Consider the following 18,355-nt stretch of genomic DNA (forward strand, 5'->3'; position numbering starts at 1 on the left):
CCCTACACCCCAAAGCCCACTGACATTATTCAAACTAGCCAGTCCTAAACCTACTTACCCTGCCTCACCCATTCTACCACAGAAACCACAACAAAGGCTCTTGCCCATGATTTACCCTTCTTCCCTCTGCCTCCTGACCAACCCTGGTGCTTCTCTGTGTAGCCTACAGCATAGGATTCCCCCTCCTCTTGACATCTGTGAGGATAACAAACTATCTTTTCAATGGCAATAGTGTCCTGATCTGTTGGCCTTACCATACTTAAATAATAATAAAATCCACATTTTAAAACAATATTGTCTACAAGAAACCCAATTTAAATATAAAGACAAAGACAGATTAAAAGCAAAGGGATAGAGAATTAGGCAAACCCACCATTATCGCTGGAGACTCTAACCCTCCTTTATACATGGAATGTTCCATGTTGTAACATTCTGGGCCACAAAACACACTTCAAAAAATTTAAAAAGAATAGAAATCATACAAAGCATGCTCTTAGACCACAGTGGAATTAAATTAGAATTCAAAAACAGAAAGATAGCTGGATAATCCCAAAATATTAAATGGAAATTTCAAAACACACATAAATAACAAATAAATCAAAGAAGCAGCCTCAAATAAAAATTAAAAATATTTTGAACTAAATTTAAAAACAACTTATCAAAATTTGTTAGATGCATCAAAAAAAAAGTACTTACAAGGAAATTCATAGCATTGAATGTATATAGTAGAAAATAAGGAGGATCTAAAACCAATAATCTAAGCTTCCATCTGAGGGCACTAGAGCAAAAGAGCAATAAAAGCCTAAAGCAAGTAGAACAAAAGAAAATAAAAATTAGAGCAGAAATCAATGGGATTGAAAACAGGAAATCATTAGAGAAAAATTAATGAAATTAAAAGATGGTTGCTTCCTTGAAAAGATCAATAAAATTCATAATCATCAGGCAGGCTAACTAAGCAAAAAAATAGAACATATAATTGCCAGTATGAGGAAGAGAAGAGGTTTCATCACTACTGAGCCCACTGGCCAAAAGAATAATAAGGAAATGCTGTGAATAACTCCATGCCCACAAGTTTGGCAACTTATTCCAAAATAGAAAACATCAGACTCGGATAGTTTCACTGGTGAATTATATCAAACATTTACAGAAAAAAAATATGATCTTTACACAATCTCAGAAAGTAAGTAGAGGGAACACTTCCTAATTCATTTCATTAGGCTGGTATGATGAAGACATTACAAGAAAGGAGAATTACAAAACAATATTTCTTATGAAAAAAAAGTAAAAATCCTCAACAAAATATTAGCAAATCAAATCCAATAATGTACTAAAAAAGTTATACACCACAACAAAGTGAGGTTTATTTCAGGTATGCAAGGCAAGTGCAACGTTTGAAAATCAATTGATGTAATCCATCACATCAACAGGCTAAAGAAGAAAAATCACATTAGATTCAGAAAAATCATTTTACAAAATACAACATCCATTCATAATAAAAACCCTCAGCAAACTAAGAATAGAAGGGAATTTCTTCAACTTAATAAAGAACATCTACAAAAAACCTACAACTAACATCACACATAATGGTGGAAACCTGAAAACACTCCCCCGAAGATCAGGAACCAGGCTAGGATATCCTCTCTCACCACTTCTATTCAACATTGCACTATAAGTCCTAGTTAATACGATAAGGTAAGAAAAAAAATTAAAGTTATACAATTGGAAAGAAGAAAAACAACTTTGTCTATGTAGAAAATCCCAAAGAATTGTCAAAAAAAAAAATCTCCTAGAACTAATAAGCAATTATAACAAGGTCACAGGATATAAGATTAACATACAAAAGTAAATGGCTTTCCTATAAACCAGCAATGGACAATTGAAATTTGAAATTAAAACCATAATACTATTTATATTAGTACTAAAGAATTAAACACTTAAGGCAAAACATGTACAGGATCTATATGAGGAAACTACACAACTCTAATGAAAGAAATCAAAGAAGAGCCAAACAAATAAATTTTCATGAATACAAAGTCTCGATATTGCTAAGATGCCAATTCTTCCCAAAATTTATATATGGATTCAATGCAATCCCAATGAAAATCCCACTGAGCTATTTTGTAGATATTGACAAACTTATTCTAAAGTTTATATGCAGAGGCAAAAACAGCAAGAATAGCCAAAACAAGGCTGAAGATGAACAAAACAGACTGATACTACCCTATTTTAAGAATTACTATAGAGTTACAGTTAATCAAGACAATGTGGTATTGGTGAAAGGACAGACAAATTGGTGAATGGAACAGAACAGAGTGCACAGAAATAGACCCACACAAATACAGCCAACTGATATTTGACAGAGGAGCAAGGACATTCAATGGAGTCTTTTCAACAAATGGACAATTGGACATCTATATGTTCAAAAAATTAATCTAGACACAGAACTTATACCTTTCACAAAAATTAACTGAAATGTACTTTAGACCTAAATGTAAAATGCAAAACTATAAAATTTCTAGAAGACAACATAGGAGAAAATACAGGTGGCCTTAGGGTTAGTGATAAGTTTTTAGATACCACCAAAGCACAATCCAAAAAGGAAAAATACTCTTAAATTGGACTTTATTAAAATGAAAAATTTCTGGTCTGCGAAAGACACTGTTAAGAAAATGAAGAGATAAGCCCCAGATTAGAAGAAAATTTTGCAAAACACATATCTGAGAAAGCACTTAATTTATCAGAATTCATAAAAACTCAACAATAAGAAAACAGCCCAATTATAAACATGGCAAAAGATTCAAATAGACACCTCACCAAAGAAGATATTCAGATGCCAAATAAGCATATGAAAATATGTTCGACATCACATGTCATTAGGGAATTGCAAATTAAAACAAAAATAAGATACCACTACACACCTATTAGAATAGCTAACTGTCAAAAAAAGTAACAATATCAAATATGGACAAGAAGGAGGAGCACGAGGAACACTCACTTGGTGGTGGTGGTAATGCAAAATGGTACAACCACTTCGCAAGACAGTTTGTGGTTTGAGTCTAAGCATGCTCTTACTATATGATCCAGTAACTGTACTCCTAGGTATTTACCCAAATGAGGTGAGAAGTTATGTCCACACAAAAACCTACACATGAACGTTTATAGCAGCTTTATTCATAATTACCAAAAACTAGAAGCAACCAAGATATCCTTCAATAAATGAATAGATAAACAAACCATGGTACATCCATACAATTTAACAGTATTTAGTGATAAAAATAAATGAGCTGTCTAGTCATGAGCAGACATGTTGGAAGTTTAAATGCATATTGTTTAGTGAAAGGAGCCAGTCTGAAAAGGCTACATATTGTATGATTCCAACTATAGGACATTTTGGAAAAGGCAAAACTGTAGAGACAATAAAAAGGTCAGTGGTGGTCAGGGGCACCGGAGGAGAGAGGAATAGGTGAAATACAGAGGATTTAGGTCAGTGAAACTACACTGTATGAGACTGTAACGGCAGAAACACGTTGCTATGTGTTTATCAAAACTCAGAACTGTGCAACACAAGGAATGAACCCTAACGTCAACTATGGATTTCAGTTAATAATAATGTATCAGTATTGGTTCATCAATTGTAACAAATGTACCACACAGATGCAAAATGTTGGGAATAAAGGAAACTACACCGGAAATGGGGGCTATGAGGGGATTACATGAATCTCTCAATACACTCTGCCCAATTTTTCTGTAAATATAACCTGTGCTTAAAATAACTATTACTGTTTTTAAATCTAAAGCACCATTTCAAAGGAGAAAAATAGCTCACAAGAGAAAATAATTTTTCTCTGTGAACTGAGATGTGGTCTTACACACATTCAAAGATGGAAAATTATGGGCCTTTCCCCCCCTCAAATATGATAATAGAAGGTTAAAATATAACCTCCACATTCGAAATTTAAATGGAATAGAAACACCTTAACCCAAACATGGGCCAGCAGTAATTTTCTCTCCTTGTGTTTGTATTACAGAATCTCAGGGTCAAAAGGGAGCTCAGAGGTCATCTAGTCCCAGGTTTATCTGAATCTCCTTTACATTCTCAATAAATCTGACCACTCAGCTCTGTTACCTGTCTTTTTCCATTTTGTATTTTCTCCCTTCTCCTAGTTCTGATCTCCTCATCCCCTTAATTAGCCATAATACTAAAATAAAGCATATTTTCACTTTGTATTATAGTTATTGAATATGCTTTTATTATCTCTTTCTGCTTTTAAAAGTGCACTCAAACAACATGAAATAAAAGTCTCACAAATGAGACTTATTTTTCTTCTAGGACCTTCCACTCACACTTTTCTTGTGGGTCAGTGGGCTTAATAACATATATCAATTTTTGAAGTCTCAATGTAATTTTCAGTCTAAGACTGAATTTTTCCTAGCAATTTTTGGTGGGAACATTTTAGCTTCTAAAAGAAAACCTACTATATGGACATTAAAACTTAAACAACAAAGAGTAATGTTTCTGTAGTGATAACTAGTAATTCCTTCTTCCCATTCATTGTTATCTGGGAAAATGAACTGGTCTTCATTATAAACAACTTTCAGTACAGCACAGCTATAGTCCACATGACTATAAATATAATTTTTAAAAACAAATAAAAGAATATAGGTGACCTATCTAAAGTTTAGATTTTTTTTTAAATATCAAACTTGAGATACAATGATAGCCCAGGTTATAAGGTGGTAAGTCCTATAGCTCTAAAGTCTCCAAAGGAAATGTATTTGGTTATAAATAAAGTAATTGTTTTCTGAAAATTATCAATTCTGTTTAAACTTGATATTTCAAAATATTTACTGATTTATTATTTTTAAATATTACATTTGTCTTTGGGTCAAAATCAGTGAGAATAGAAATATTCCAGTTTAATTTACGAAAATTTGCCAAAACTTTATAAAAACTTGCCAGGGTATAGTTATTCTGAAATAAGGACAACCCCTTAAATGTAGTAATGTCACTTTATTTTAAAAAACTCAGAAGTTCAGAATAGGGAGAGTAAAATTATATAATCACAAAACAATGAGAAGTGGAACTTGACAAACTTCTTATAATTGGACTTTGTAAAAATTCTTCCACATTGCTAAGTATACTTGGAAAGTTAAAATCTTGTACTGATTTTAATCATAACATTTAATCTTAAAACTTAACATACTAAAAGCTAAAGTTGTAACGCAGGATCCTCAACTTGACAGTATTGACATTTTAGCCAGATAATTCTTTGTTGTGGGGCTTTCTGGGTACCAAAGGATTTTTAGCAGTATCCTTGGCATCTATGCAAAAGATACAAAAATGTCTCCATATATTGCCAGATGTGCCCTGGGGAGGTAAAAATGCCCCCTATTAAAAGCTACTGTTAATATATTTAAAGTTGTTGCAGAGCTAACATACATTATTTTTCTTACAAATTATTTAGTCTACAGAAAGAAAGAGAGGCAGAAAATGATGGGACCCAGATGTATAAAAGAGAGCCTAAGGGCAAGTGAAGAAGCAGCAGAGAAAGAACCCTTGAAACTCCTGACGGGTATCCAAGAAAAAATAAACTTTTCAGTTCAGCATCCAAGACGATGTGAAAGAGTAACAACACTGTTCCTGAGTAAAAGATGTATTTTCATGTTCCACCAGAAATAAAATACTGTAACCTATAAAAAAGAACTGATTTAAAATGTCATGTGGAAATAGCATTTTAAAAAAGCTGAAATAAATGGAATCTGACTTTTTTCGGTAGTGCTCCCTGGCGCTCTTTGCTCCCGAGGTTTAGCAGCCACGTTTGTTCTACTACGTGAATCAGCTGCAGGCCATTTCGCGGGTAGAGAGGAGAGCTCCAAGGCATTCAAAGAGTCATACAAATCCCAAGCGGTGGACATTATGCCTAAACAAAGAGACAGAAAGATAAAATTTATTCTAAACCAAATTCTAACATTTTAGCTTATACGTAAGTAGTTGCAGCAAAATCTAAGATAAGAATATCTCCTGTTGAGGAAAAAAAAGATACTGTTGGTTTACAACAATGGCAGGAAGTGGATAAAGATGAAAAAGAAATAAATCACGAGGACACCTTAAGAGCTCCTTAGCCATCGCACTTTTGACATCTACAGATACCTTAGTGTCTCAGTGACAGCTCCACATTATCCTCCCCATCCTTCCTGATCCTGCCTCTCCCTCTCTATTCCAAGCTGGTGCAGCATAAGCTCCTCAGTGTGTCAGTGGAGGGCTGCCTTGATACGGACCTGCACAACCGTGTTATAACAAGGTTTTAACGTTCCTTTACTTATGGTTAACATATAACGTGTCATATTCTACAGAACTTTTTGTTTATAATCATCGAATTCCATTTTATCAAAGTAAGATTTCCTACATATTTATGCGAAGACTGTACTTCTTGGGAAAACAATAGATTCTATTCTCAAGAAACTTGTAGAGTAGTATGGGTATTACCATCTCCTTTAAAATTTTTGTTTATCTATACTTATTTTGATGAGCAAATGTAACAATGGTCTCCAAACAAAAATTGGCAAGGTTATTTATCTCCAAATTTTTTAAAAAAGAAAAAAGCTCCCAACCCCTTTCATTGCTGATATAACAATGAAAGGCTTATATAATAATTATTTTATCATTGACTAAGTAACAACATATTCCTACATGCTATACTTACTAAACTTTCAGTTAAACTTCCATGATTTAATAAAGAATTCTTTTCCCTGAAAATCAAAACAGGATCTGGATCTAAAAAAAGCAACCACTTCATTGTTAGAATTTTTATTTTCATGATGTAAAATGAAGGAGCTCTGGTATTTAACAATATTTTCAATTACTAGGAATGTTAACTCACATTTCAAAATAACATTTTCTATCTTATTGAACTTAGTAATATCTAACAAAGTCATACACAGAATATTTAGTATTTTGCTGAATTGAAAAGGGTACAATTTCCATGTTCATGAAGTAAAAGACCATAGAAAGAAATTATGTCTTTGAATATTGAATTATCTAAACTTCTTCTTCTTCCCTTACCTGAAAATTTAGTAAGTTGAGCATATAGGAACACATTGTAACATGGTCACTAATAAAATAATTGCTACATAAATAATGTTATAAATGAACAGTATAAAGCGTTAGGGTGTTAGTGTTGGTTGTTTCTAGGGGTCTGTCCCTGTGGCGCAGCGGTTAAGTTCGAACATTCCACTTCAGCAGCCCGGGGTTCGCCGCTTCGGATCCCAGGTGCGGACACAGCACCGTTTGGCAAGCCATGCTGTGGCAGGCGTCCCACATATAAAGTAGAGGAAGATGGGCATGGATGTTAGCTCAGGGCCAGTCTTCCTCAGCAAAAAGAGGATTGGCAGCAGATGTTAGCTCAAGGCAATCTTCCTCAAAAAATTAAAAAAATTAAAAAAAATAAAGTTGTTTCTTCTTTGAAGATAACACTGGTAATTTTAGTTTGGATGCCCTTGTTACATTTGTTCACTTGAATAAATTAACCTAAGAAACAGAAAAATCTTAAACCACATGCCATAATATCATGTACAAGATGGAATAATAAATAATGAATGATTGCAACTTCCCAATTGTATGCTATTATATACTACTAAAGAAACTTTATTTTAAGTAGTATCAGAAAAAAGTATTCCCAGCTATGCCTGTGCTTTGAGCATTTCTGAATCTAAAATATAACTACATAGTTTTTACAAATTTAAAAACATTGTTTCTATCTACTAGTTTAATTCAGACTATAAAAGAGTAGAAATCAGGTACATAACTTTTATGGGAAAATATTTTTACTTTTTAGCTGATTAAAAAGACATGCTTACTGTAAAAATAAATAAATAAATAAAGGTAAATATGACTTGTATTTCCATCACCCAGAGACAATAACTGCTAACACTTTGGTGTATGTCCTACCAGATATACATGAACAAATACATATGTATATTTTTTTAATAAAAACAAGCTCATATCACACACGCTTTTGTAAAAAACTTTTTGTTGTAGTATAATATACATAGAAAACAAGCTGGCTTTATGAAAAGTTGTGGGACTTAACTATATTTTCAAAAGCTAGCCAGGAATTATTGAATTTATTGAATTATCCATTTACTTGAAATGACACTTTTATCATAAATTACTATATCTATACTGTTGGATGGCTAATTTTTTCCTCACTTTCTGTGGATCTTTACAGAGGGAACTTTAGCTAAATCAACACTCCTGGCCCCTCTATATCCCTCATTCACTCATTCCCAGGAAAAGAAAAGTAACTCATCCTGTAGGAGCATCTAGGAGAAGGAACTGCAGCTCCCCCACTTCTGGATTCTTTCGTTAGGTCTGCTCACTTGCAGAAAGCTTGCATTCTGGTCTGTTCTCACCTCTATAGAGGAGCTCTGTGCTTGGCTAGCTCTGCCAATTACAGTCGGCAAGATCTATTCCGGAGGGAAGAATTAGCAAATGCACCAGCTGCAGCTTTAAGGCTACATTTTTCAATTAACTTGATCAGTAATAAACGTAATATTTTGATTTCCAAGTCTCTGATTCCTGAATTTCTTTCAATTTCATCCAAAATCAGGCAAGGAAGACATATGCTTTTTTATTGATCCATAAAAACTTAATATTTACTTGGTCTGTATCTAAGTTCTTTAGTAGAAACCGTCTTTCATTATTTTCATAAATCTTTATTGTAAAATATAAACCATTCACAGAAGAGTGTGTAATATATATATGTGCAGTGTAAAGGAAGAATTAATCTCATATATTCACCAGCCAAGACAAGAAACAGAACATCCCCAGGTGCTTAGAAGCCCCCTGGACAGCCTCCTATCATAGCCCTCTTCCTTCTAGCTACCTCCAACAGAAGTACCCAGTTTTCCTAACTGTTGGATTGATCATTCTCTTGCTTTGTTTCAAGGTTTTTCTTCCTGTGGCAGATGCTGTTAGTGTCCTGCCCACACCTGCTCCAGATGACCTCTTGCTGGCCAATCTCCAACTGCCCACACCTGCATTTCTTTGTTTAGGGCCATCTTTGGCCACCAAGGCTACTTTGATGTCCACAAACTCTGATGAACAAAATCAAACAACTAAATAAATGGAGAGATATTCCATGTTCATGGATAGGAAGACTCAATATTGTCAAGATGTCAGTTCTTCCCAAATTGACCTGTAGATCAATGCAACTCCAATCAAAATCCCAGCAAGTTATTTTGTAGATACTGACAAACTGATTCTAAAGTTTACATGGAGAGGCAAAAGACCCAGAATAGCCAACACAACATGGAAGAAGAACAAAGTTGGAGGACTGACACTACCCAACTTGAAGACTTACTCTGAAGCTATGTAATCAGGACAGTGTGACATTGGTGAAAGAATAGACACATAGAGGAGTGGGACAGAATAGAGTGGCTAGAAATAGACTCACATCAATATAGTCAAATAATCTTTGACAAAGGAGCAAATACAAAGGAGCAAAGATAGTCTTTTCAACAAATGGTACTGGAACAACAGGATATCCCCATGCAAAAAACTAATCTAGACACAGACCTTATATCCTTTACAAAAATTAACTCAAAATTGATTATAGACCTAAAAGTAAATAGCAAAAGTAGAAAACTCCTAGAAGATAACAAAGGAGAAAATCTAGATGACCTTCAGTATGGTGATGACTTTTTAGATACAACACTAAAGGCGTGATCTATGAAGCAAAAATTGATAAGCTGGACTTCATTAAAATTAAAAATGTCTGCCCTGTGAAAGGCAATGTCAAGAGAATAACAAGACAAGCCATGTACTGGAAGACAACATTTGCTAAAGATACATCCGATAAAGGACTGTTGTCCAAAATATACAAATCTCTCTTAAAATTCAACAATAAGAAAAAAAAACTTTAAAAACGGGCCAAAGAGTTTAACAGACACCTCACCAAAGAAGATATACAAATGGAAAATAAGTATATGAAAATATGCTCCACATCATATGTCATCATGGATACACAAATTAAAACAATGAGATACCACTGCACACCTTTTAGAAAGGTCAAACTCAGGGACACTGACAGTACCAAATGCAGGCAAGGATGTGGAGCAACAGGAACTATCCATCATTGCTAATGGGAATGCAAAATGGTACAGCCAATTTGGAAGACAGTTTGGCTGTTTCTTACAAAACTAAAAATACTGTTACCATATGATTCAGCCATTATGCTCCTTGGTATTTAACCAAAGGAATTGAAAACATGTTTACACAAAAGCCTACACACAGATGTTTATATCAGCTTTCTTGATAACAGCCAAAACTTGGAAGCAATCAAGATGCCCTTCAGTATGTGAATGGATAAGTATATCCTGATACATACAGATGGTTAAGAGTCTGGCTAACTATGTTCTGGGAGCCTTCCACAAGGGAGGAGGGGATTTCAGAGAAGTTGCTGTGTGTAGCATTCAGTATGCACAGGGTCATTTAATCCCACTGTTTTTGGTTAAGTACACATGTCCTGAATTTTGCATGGTATTCCCCAGCAAAAGAGTCTCTATTTTGCCCTTTCCAGAGAAGAAATTTCTGACACCTCCCAGGGTAGAAGAGAGGAAGTTGCTCAGAGCATGTTATCTGTACCTGACTCTTTTTTGTGACTGAACATTTCATTGTATCTATTTATACGTTTTTATCCATTCATCCCTTGACAGACATTTCAGTTTTTTCTACTTTTTGACTATGGTAACACTGCTGCTCTCAATCTGTGTGTACCTATATTTGAGCACCTGTTCTCAATTCTTTGGGATATATATCTAGGAATTGAATTGCTGGGCCATACAGCAATTCTATGTCAAATTGTTTGAAGAACTACTAAACTGTTTTCCACAACAGCTACACCATTTTAATTCCCACCAGCAGTGTATGAGGGCTCCAATTTCTCAACATTCTTGTCAACACTTATTTTCCGGTTTTAATTATAGCCATCCTAATGGGTGAGAAGTTGTAACTTGTAGTTTTCATTTCTCTAATTATTAATGATGTTGAACAACTTCTTATGTGCTTGTTGGCCATTTGTATATACTCCATTAATTTGAGTCCTCTATCTTCTGTCAAGCCCTATGCCCATTTGGGTTGCTTCTATTTGTTTGTTTTTGGATTATAAAATTTCCTTATATATTCTGGATGCTAGACCTTTATCAGAAATAAGATTTGCAAATATTTTCTCCCATTATAAGGTTGTCCTTTCACTTTTTTGATAATGTTCTTTGATGCACAAAAGTTTTTTAATTTTGATGAAACCTAACTTATCTATGTTTTCTTTTGTTTTTCATGCTTTTAGTGTCATATCTAAGAAACCATTGTCAAAGCAGAGGACGAAAATATTTACCCTTAATGATTTCTTCTAAGAGTTTTGTAGTTTTAACTCTTACATTTAGGTCATTGATCTATTTTGAGATAGTTTTTGTTTATGTCATCCAACTTTATTCTTTTGCATGTGGCCACCAAGTGTCCCAGCACCATTCATTGAAAAGTCTATTTTTTCTCCATTTAATGGTCTTGGCACCTTTTTCAAAAATCTTTTGACCCTATATGTGAGAGTTTATTTCTGGGCTCTCTATTCTAGTCTTTTGGTCTATATATCTGTCTTTATGCTAATACCACCCTGTTTGGATTACTGTAACTTTATAGCAAGTTTTCAAATCGGGAAGTGTAAGGCCTCTAATTTTGTTCTTCTTTTTCAAGATTGTTTTGGCTATTTGGGAGTCCCTTGATATTCCATATAAACTTGAGGATGATTTTTTTCTATTTCTGCAAAATATCCTCTGGGGGTTTTGATAGCGATTGTGTTGAATCTTTAGATTTCTTGAGTAGCAGTCACGTCTTAACACTATTGTCTTTCAACCCTTGATCACAGGATGTCTTTCCATTTAGTTAGGTCTCCTTTAATTTCTTTCAGCAACGTTTTGTAGTTATCAGGGTACAAGTGTTTCACCTCCTTGGTTAAATTCATTCCTAGGTATTTTATTATTTTGGATGCTATTGTAAATGCAATTATTTTCTTAATTTCCTTTTCAGATTGTTCATTGGTAGTGTATAGAAATACAACTGAATTTTGTGTGATTTTGCATTCTGCAACTTCTCTGAATTCATTTATTAGCTCTAATAACTTTTGTGTGGATTCTTAAGATTTTCTATACTTAGATCATGTCATCTACGAATAAAGATAGTTTTATTTCTTCCTTCCCAACTTGATGCATTTTATTTCTTTTCCTTGCCTAACTGCTCTGGCTAGAACTTCCAGTACAAGGTTGAACAGAAGTTGAGAAAGCAGGCATCCTTGTCTTATTTCTGATCTCATAGGGAAAACTTCCAGCTTTTCACCATTGAGTATAATGCTAACTGTGGGTTTTTCATAAATGCCCTTTATCTGGTTGAGGAAATTCTCTTCCATTCCTACTTTGTTGAGTGTTTTTATCATAAGACTGTGTTGGATTTTGTCAAATGATTTTTCTGCACCAATTGGGATGGTCATGTGTGGTTTTTTCCTTTGTTCTGTTAATGTTGTGTATTACATTGATTGATTTACGTATGTTGAATCACCCTTGCATCACTGGGATAAAACCCACTTGGCCATAGGGTATAATCTATTTAATATGAAGTTGGTTTAGTTTACTAGTATTTTGTTGAGGATTTTTTGCATCCATATTCATAAAGGATATTGGTATGTAGTTTTTTTTTTTCTTGTGACGTCTTTATCTGGCTTTGGTATCAGGGTAATGCTGGCCTTCACAAGTTTGGAATTGTTCTCTTCCGTTTTTTGGAAGAGTTTTTTGAATGATTGGAGTTGATTCTTCTTTAAATGAATAATAAAATTTACCAGCGAAACCATTTCGTCCTGGGATTTTCTTTGTTGGGGCTTTTTTTTTTTTATTACTAATTCAGTCTCTTGTTACAGGTCTGTTCAGATTTTATATTTCTTCTTGAATCAGTTTTCACAATTTGTGTGTTTCTAGAATATGTCCATTTCATGTAGTTATCTAATTTATTGAAATACAATTGTTCATAGTATTCTTTTATCATCCATTTTATTTCTGCAAGGTCAATAGTAATGTCACCACTTCCACTTCTCATTTTAGTACTTTGAGTCTTCTATCTTTTTTTTTAATCAATCCAACTAAAGTTTTGTTAATTTCATTGATCTTTTTAAAGTACCAAATTTTGGTTTCATCAATTTTCTCTTCTGTTTATCTATTGTCATTTTACTTATCTCCACTCTAATCTTTATTATTTCCTTCCTTCTGCCGAGTTTTGGTTTAGTTTTATCTTCTTTATCTAGTTTCTTAAGGTGTAAAGTTAGGTTATTGATTGGAGATCTTTCTTCTTTTTAAATATGTCTACAGCTATAAATTTCCCTCTAAGCCCTACTTTTACCATATCCCATACGTTTCGTTATGTTGTATTTTCATTTTCATTCATCTCAAAGCATTTTCTAATTTATTTTGTGCTTTCTTCTTCAACCCATTTGTTGTTTGAGTGTGTTAATTTCTACATATTTGCAAATTTTCTTCTGTTGTAGATTTTTAGTTTCATTACATTGTGGTCATAAAAAATTCTTTGAAAGATTTCAATATTTTTAATTTTATTAACTCTTGTTTTATGGCCTAACATAAGGTGTCCTGGAGAGTTTTCCATATGCACTTGCTAAAATGCGTATTCTGTTGTTTTGGGATGGAGTGTTCTATATATGTCTGCTACGTCTAGTTTGTATTCTTATTCAAGTTCTCTATTTTCTCACTGATGATCTGTCTAGTCGTTCTGTCCATTTTTGAAAGTGGGGTATTGAACGCCCAGCTCTTATTATAAAACTGTCTATTTCTCCCCTTCAAATCTGTAGATTTTCATTCATATATTTTGGGGCCCTTTTATTAAGTGCTCATATGTTTATAATTGTTACATCTTCTATACGGATTGAATATTTTATCAATATATAATGTTCTTTGTCTCTTTCAACAATTTTATCTAAAGTCTATTTTGTCTGATACTCGTAATCCCATCTTAGCTTTCTTTGGTTACTATTTGCATCCTATCACTTTTACCATATTTGTGTCTTTGGATCAAAAGTGAGTCACCTGTTAGACAGCAGATAGTTAAATCATGTTTAGTTGTTTTTTAATGCATCCTGCCAATATCTGCCTTTTAATTGGATTGTTTATCCCATTTATTTAAAATAATTACTGTTCAGGAAGGACTTCTGCCATTTTTCTATATGTCTTAGATCTTCTTTGTTTTACAATTCCTCCATTACTCCCTTCTTTTGTCTTTGCTCTCTTTTTATTTTTGGTGAGGAAGACTTGCTCTGAGCTAACAACTGTTGCCAATCTGACTCTTTTTTTTTTTTTTTTTTGCTTGAGGAAGATTAGCCCTGAGCTGACATCTGTGCCAATTTTCCTCTATTTTGTATGTGGGTTGCTGCCACAGTGTGGCTGAAGAGAAGTGTATGTCTGTGTCAGGGAACAAATCAGGAAACCTGAGTTGCCGAAGCAGAGTGTGCCAGATTTAACCGCTATGTCACGGGGCGGGACACCCTCATCTTTTTTTATAGTGTACCATTTTGATTCCTATCTCATTTTCTTTTCTGTAATTTTTAAGTTATTTTCTTGGTGGCTGCCTTGGGGATTACAACTAATTTCTTAAAATTTTAACAATCTATTTTGAATTAACGCTACTTTACTTTAATAGTATACAAAAATTGCTCCCATACGGCTCCATCCCACCCACTTTACATTGATGCTGTCACAAATTACATCTTTATGCCCATTAGCATAGATTTATAATTATCATTTCATGCATTTCTTTTAAATCATATTACAAGAAATAGGATTAACAAACCAAATTACAATCCTGGCTTTTGTATTTACTTCTGTAATTACATTTACCAGTGTTATTTCTTCATAAGTCTTCAAGCTACCGTGTAGTGTCCTTTCATTTCTGTCTGAAAGACTCCCTTTAGCATTTCCTGCAGGCTGTTCTACTAGTGCTGAATTCACTTAGCTTTTCTTTATGTGGGAATGTCACTTTCTCCTTCATAAGGACATATTTAATTTTAATTACTGAATTTAATCTCTCTTTCATAAGGATTGTTTGAAGGATACAGAATTCTTGGTTGACAGGTTTTTTCTTTCAGTGCTTTAAGTGTGTCATCCCACAGACTTCTGGCCTCCGTGGTTTCTGCTAAGAAACTGAATGTGATCTTATTGAGGATCCTCCCACGTGACAAGTCACTTTTCTCTTTCCACTTTCAAGATTCTCTCTTTGTCATTCAACAGTTTGATTATAGTATGCCTTGGTGTGGATCTCTTTGTGTTTATCCTTCTTGGAGCTTGTTAAGCTTCTCTGATGTGCAGATTCTTGTCTTTTATCAAATTTGGGAAGTTTTTGGCCATTATTTCTCCAAATATTCTTTGTGCCCCTTTATCTCTCTCTTCTCTTCTCTTTCTGAAGTTTCCATTATGTATATGATGGTATGCTTGGTGGAGTCCCACAGGTCCTTCAGGCTCTGTTCATTTTTCTTCATTCTTTTTTCTTTCTGCTCCTCAGACTGGATCATTTTAATTGACCAATCTTTAAGAATTGCTGACTCTTTATTCTGCCTGCTCAGATCTGCCCTTGAAAACTCTAGTGAGTTTTTCCATTTCAGTTATTGTACTTTTAATTTCCAGAATTTAAGTTTGGTTCCTTGTTATAATTTCTGTCTCTTCATTGATCTTCTTTACATCATTCTCCTGGTTTCCTTTAGTTCTTTGTCTACAGTTTCCTTTAGCTTTATGAGCGTATTTAATACAATCCATCCAAAGTCTTTGTCTAGTCAGTCCAATGTCTGTACTTCCTCAGGGATTTCTGTTAATTTCTTCCTTGAATGGGCTATACTTTCTTGTTTCTTTGTATCCTTTGTAATTTTTTTTTTGTTGAAACTGAACATTTTGAATATCATAATGTGGTAACTCTGGAAATCAGATTTTTCCCACTCCTCAGGGTTTGGTTTTGTAGTTTGCTGTGAGTGACAGTTGTTTGTTTGCTTAGTGATGTTTCTAAACTATTTTCATAAAGTCTGTAATCTTTGGCATGTATCATCTCAGAAGTGTTTGTTTCTTAGATTTTGATCAGCTAGTGTCCTGACAGAGATTTCCTTGAACACCTGGAATTCTTTCTCTTCCAAAAGAGGGGGCGAGGGGAGAAGAAAAGAACAAAGAAACAAAGAAAAGGGGAAAAAGCCCTCTCCCAGTGTTTGCAGATTGAGTCTATGTTGGGGAATTCCTTCAATGCTCAGTCAGGCTGTTTACAACTATGTCTCAGCCTTCACTTCCTGCTTGTACTAAGCCTAGAGATCAGACAGAGGTGAAATTTTAGAATTTTTTCAGGTTTTTTGTGAGCATGCATCCTGCCCTAGGCATGCACATGACTTTCTAAATCCCCCCTTATACACAAGTCTTTTTCAATGCCTTAATGTCCCCAAGAAACTCTCTCCCCAGGTTTTTTCTCCCAGGCTTTCAGTGTATCTCTGGTTTGACTCAATTGGATTCTCTTGCCTCAGGTAGAAGTGAGTTGTTCATTTGCTTTACGGTGTTTTTGAAGAATGTAGAATGCACAGCTGCTTTACCACCTGAAAGAGTTCTGAGTTAGGCAAAAAAAAAAAACTAGTGCCTTGTATCAGTCCTTCAGGTAGTCCCCAGACATGCTAAAACAGACAAACCAAATTCTTTGGGAATAAGATCTGCTCTGCTTCCTCAGGAACCAGGGGCCAGGTTCTCACACCAGGAAGGCAGGCTGCCATCTTTAAGACCACCGCCACACTGGGGAGGGGAGTGGGGCAAGAGCAAGGAAAGATGCAGCAAACCTCTCCTACTAATTATGAGTCGGCTTTTTCTTGATTTAGCACTTGCTAAGAAGTCTGTCTATTTTTCATCTTCTTAAAGAACTAACTTATAGTTTTGTTGAGTAAAAAAGGCCATTAAGGTTACCACCTTTCTTCCAATTACCCTTTTGGCCCCACCTCACAGATTTTTGGCTATGCAGTGTTCCTGGGGTTGTTAATTTGTAAACATCGAAGAATAGTAAGTATAGCAGTTAAGAGAATCAGACTGTCTGGGGTATCATCATCTGCCATACTAGCTGAGTGAACTTGGGCACTGTTTCTTCCTCTATCAAACGAGGAATGATAATAATAATACCTACCTCATAGGGTTGTTGTGAGAATTAAACCAGTTAATATATGTGAAAGGCCTAGAATCGTGTTTGGCACATTTTAAATGTTATTAGTCGTGGTTGATAGTCTCTGTGATGGCTAAACAATTGGTTTTTATAAATCCTTCATAAACGTGTGAAGAGTACAAAGTTCTATAATATAGTTTGTATAAAAATCAAGATTGATAATTATGTTACTCAAATCTTCTATATCTGTGTTTATTACTTGTTATTTGTCAAATTCTGAAAGCTGTAGATCACAGTACCCAGTTACTGCTGTGATTTGGCCCAATTATTTCTATTCTTGCTTTATATATTTCAACATTAATTTGTTAATTGACAGACTCAAAAAACATATATTACAATATGGTAGTTTATCAGGCAGGATAAAACATAAATTACCTTTGTCTTCCTTTATGATTCTGTCACATTGAACATCTTTATTCTTTGGTGCTCCGTTAATAGTCTGCATCATCCTTTCAACATATAAGTCATTGCCTAATCTATTTCTACAAAGGATCTCATAATTCTTGTTTCTCTGGCTAGAAAAAATAAAATATATTCAATTCATTAATAAAAATTGATTATTACCACACATATCATCTCTTTCTATTATACTTTTTCTTAAAATTACCTTCTTTAATGTGGATTGCTCGAAAATGTGAAATGAGAGTTCAAAAAACCTCCTAGGGAAAGACTGCATTAAACTGTTACACCATCCTCCCAGCATCCCTGCCTTCAGTGCCCACCAATATATTAGCGCTATCTCCACATAGGTTTTATGAACTTTGATACAGGTACTTAAAACTATAAATTTCTCTCAAAGTACTGCTTTTGTGTCATCCTGTAAATATGTATTATTTTCATAATTGTTAAGTTCTAAGTATTTCTTAAATTTCCATTATAATTTCTTCTTTGGTTCAAGAGGAGTTTGGAAATGTGTTTTTTAACTTCCAAATGTGTATGCGAATGTGTGTCTATGTTTTAGTTGAGATTTATGTTATTGATTGTTTACTTCATTCCACTGTGGTTAGAGAATTGGGTTTGTATGATACCCCTTCTTTGAAATTTTTGAAACCTTGCCTCATCCTTGCCTTGTGCATGGAT

The 18,355-nt window shown here is 34.2% G+C and overlaps 1 protein-coding gene across 1 annotated transcript in view; it reads right to left on the reverse strand.

Annotated features, from left to right (window-relative positions):
- The window catches only part of DNAI4 (dynein axonemal intermediate chain 4), a 90,052-nt gene that overhangs the window by 35,614 nt on the left and 36,083 nt on the right, over positions 1 to 18,355 (reverse strand). The window contains exons 6-7 of the mRNA XM_046645242.1: positions 17,651 to 17,790; positions 5,766 to 5,921 (exon numbers count right to left, since the gene is read on the reverse strand). Of these exons, the coding sequence (XP_046501198.1) occupies positions 5,766 to 5,921; positions 17,651 to 17,790 (296 nt within the window). The remainder of the gene's footprint in view (positions 1 to 5,765; positions 5,922 to 17,650; positions 17,791 to 18,355) is intronic.

This window comes from Equus quagga, chromosome 18, assembly GCF_021613505.1.
Source record: "Equus quagga isolate Etosha38 chromosome 18, UCLA_HA_Equagga_1.0, whole genome shotgun sequence".
Taxonomy (NCBI): domain Eukaryota; kingdom Metazoa; phylum Chordata; class Mammalia; order Perissodactyla; family Equidae; genus Equus; species Equus quagga.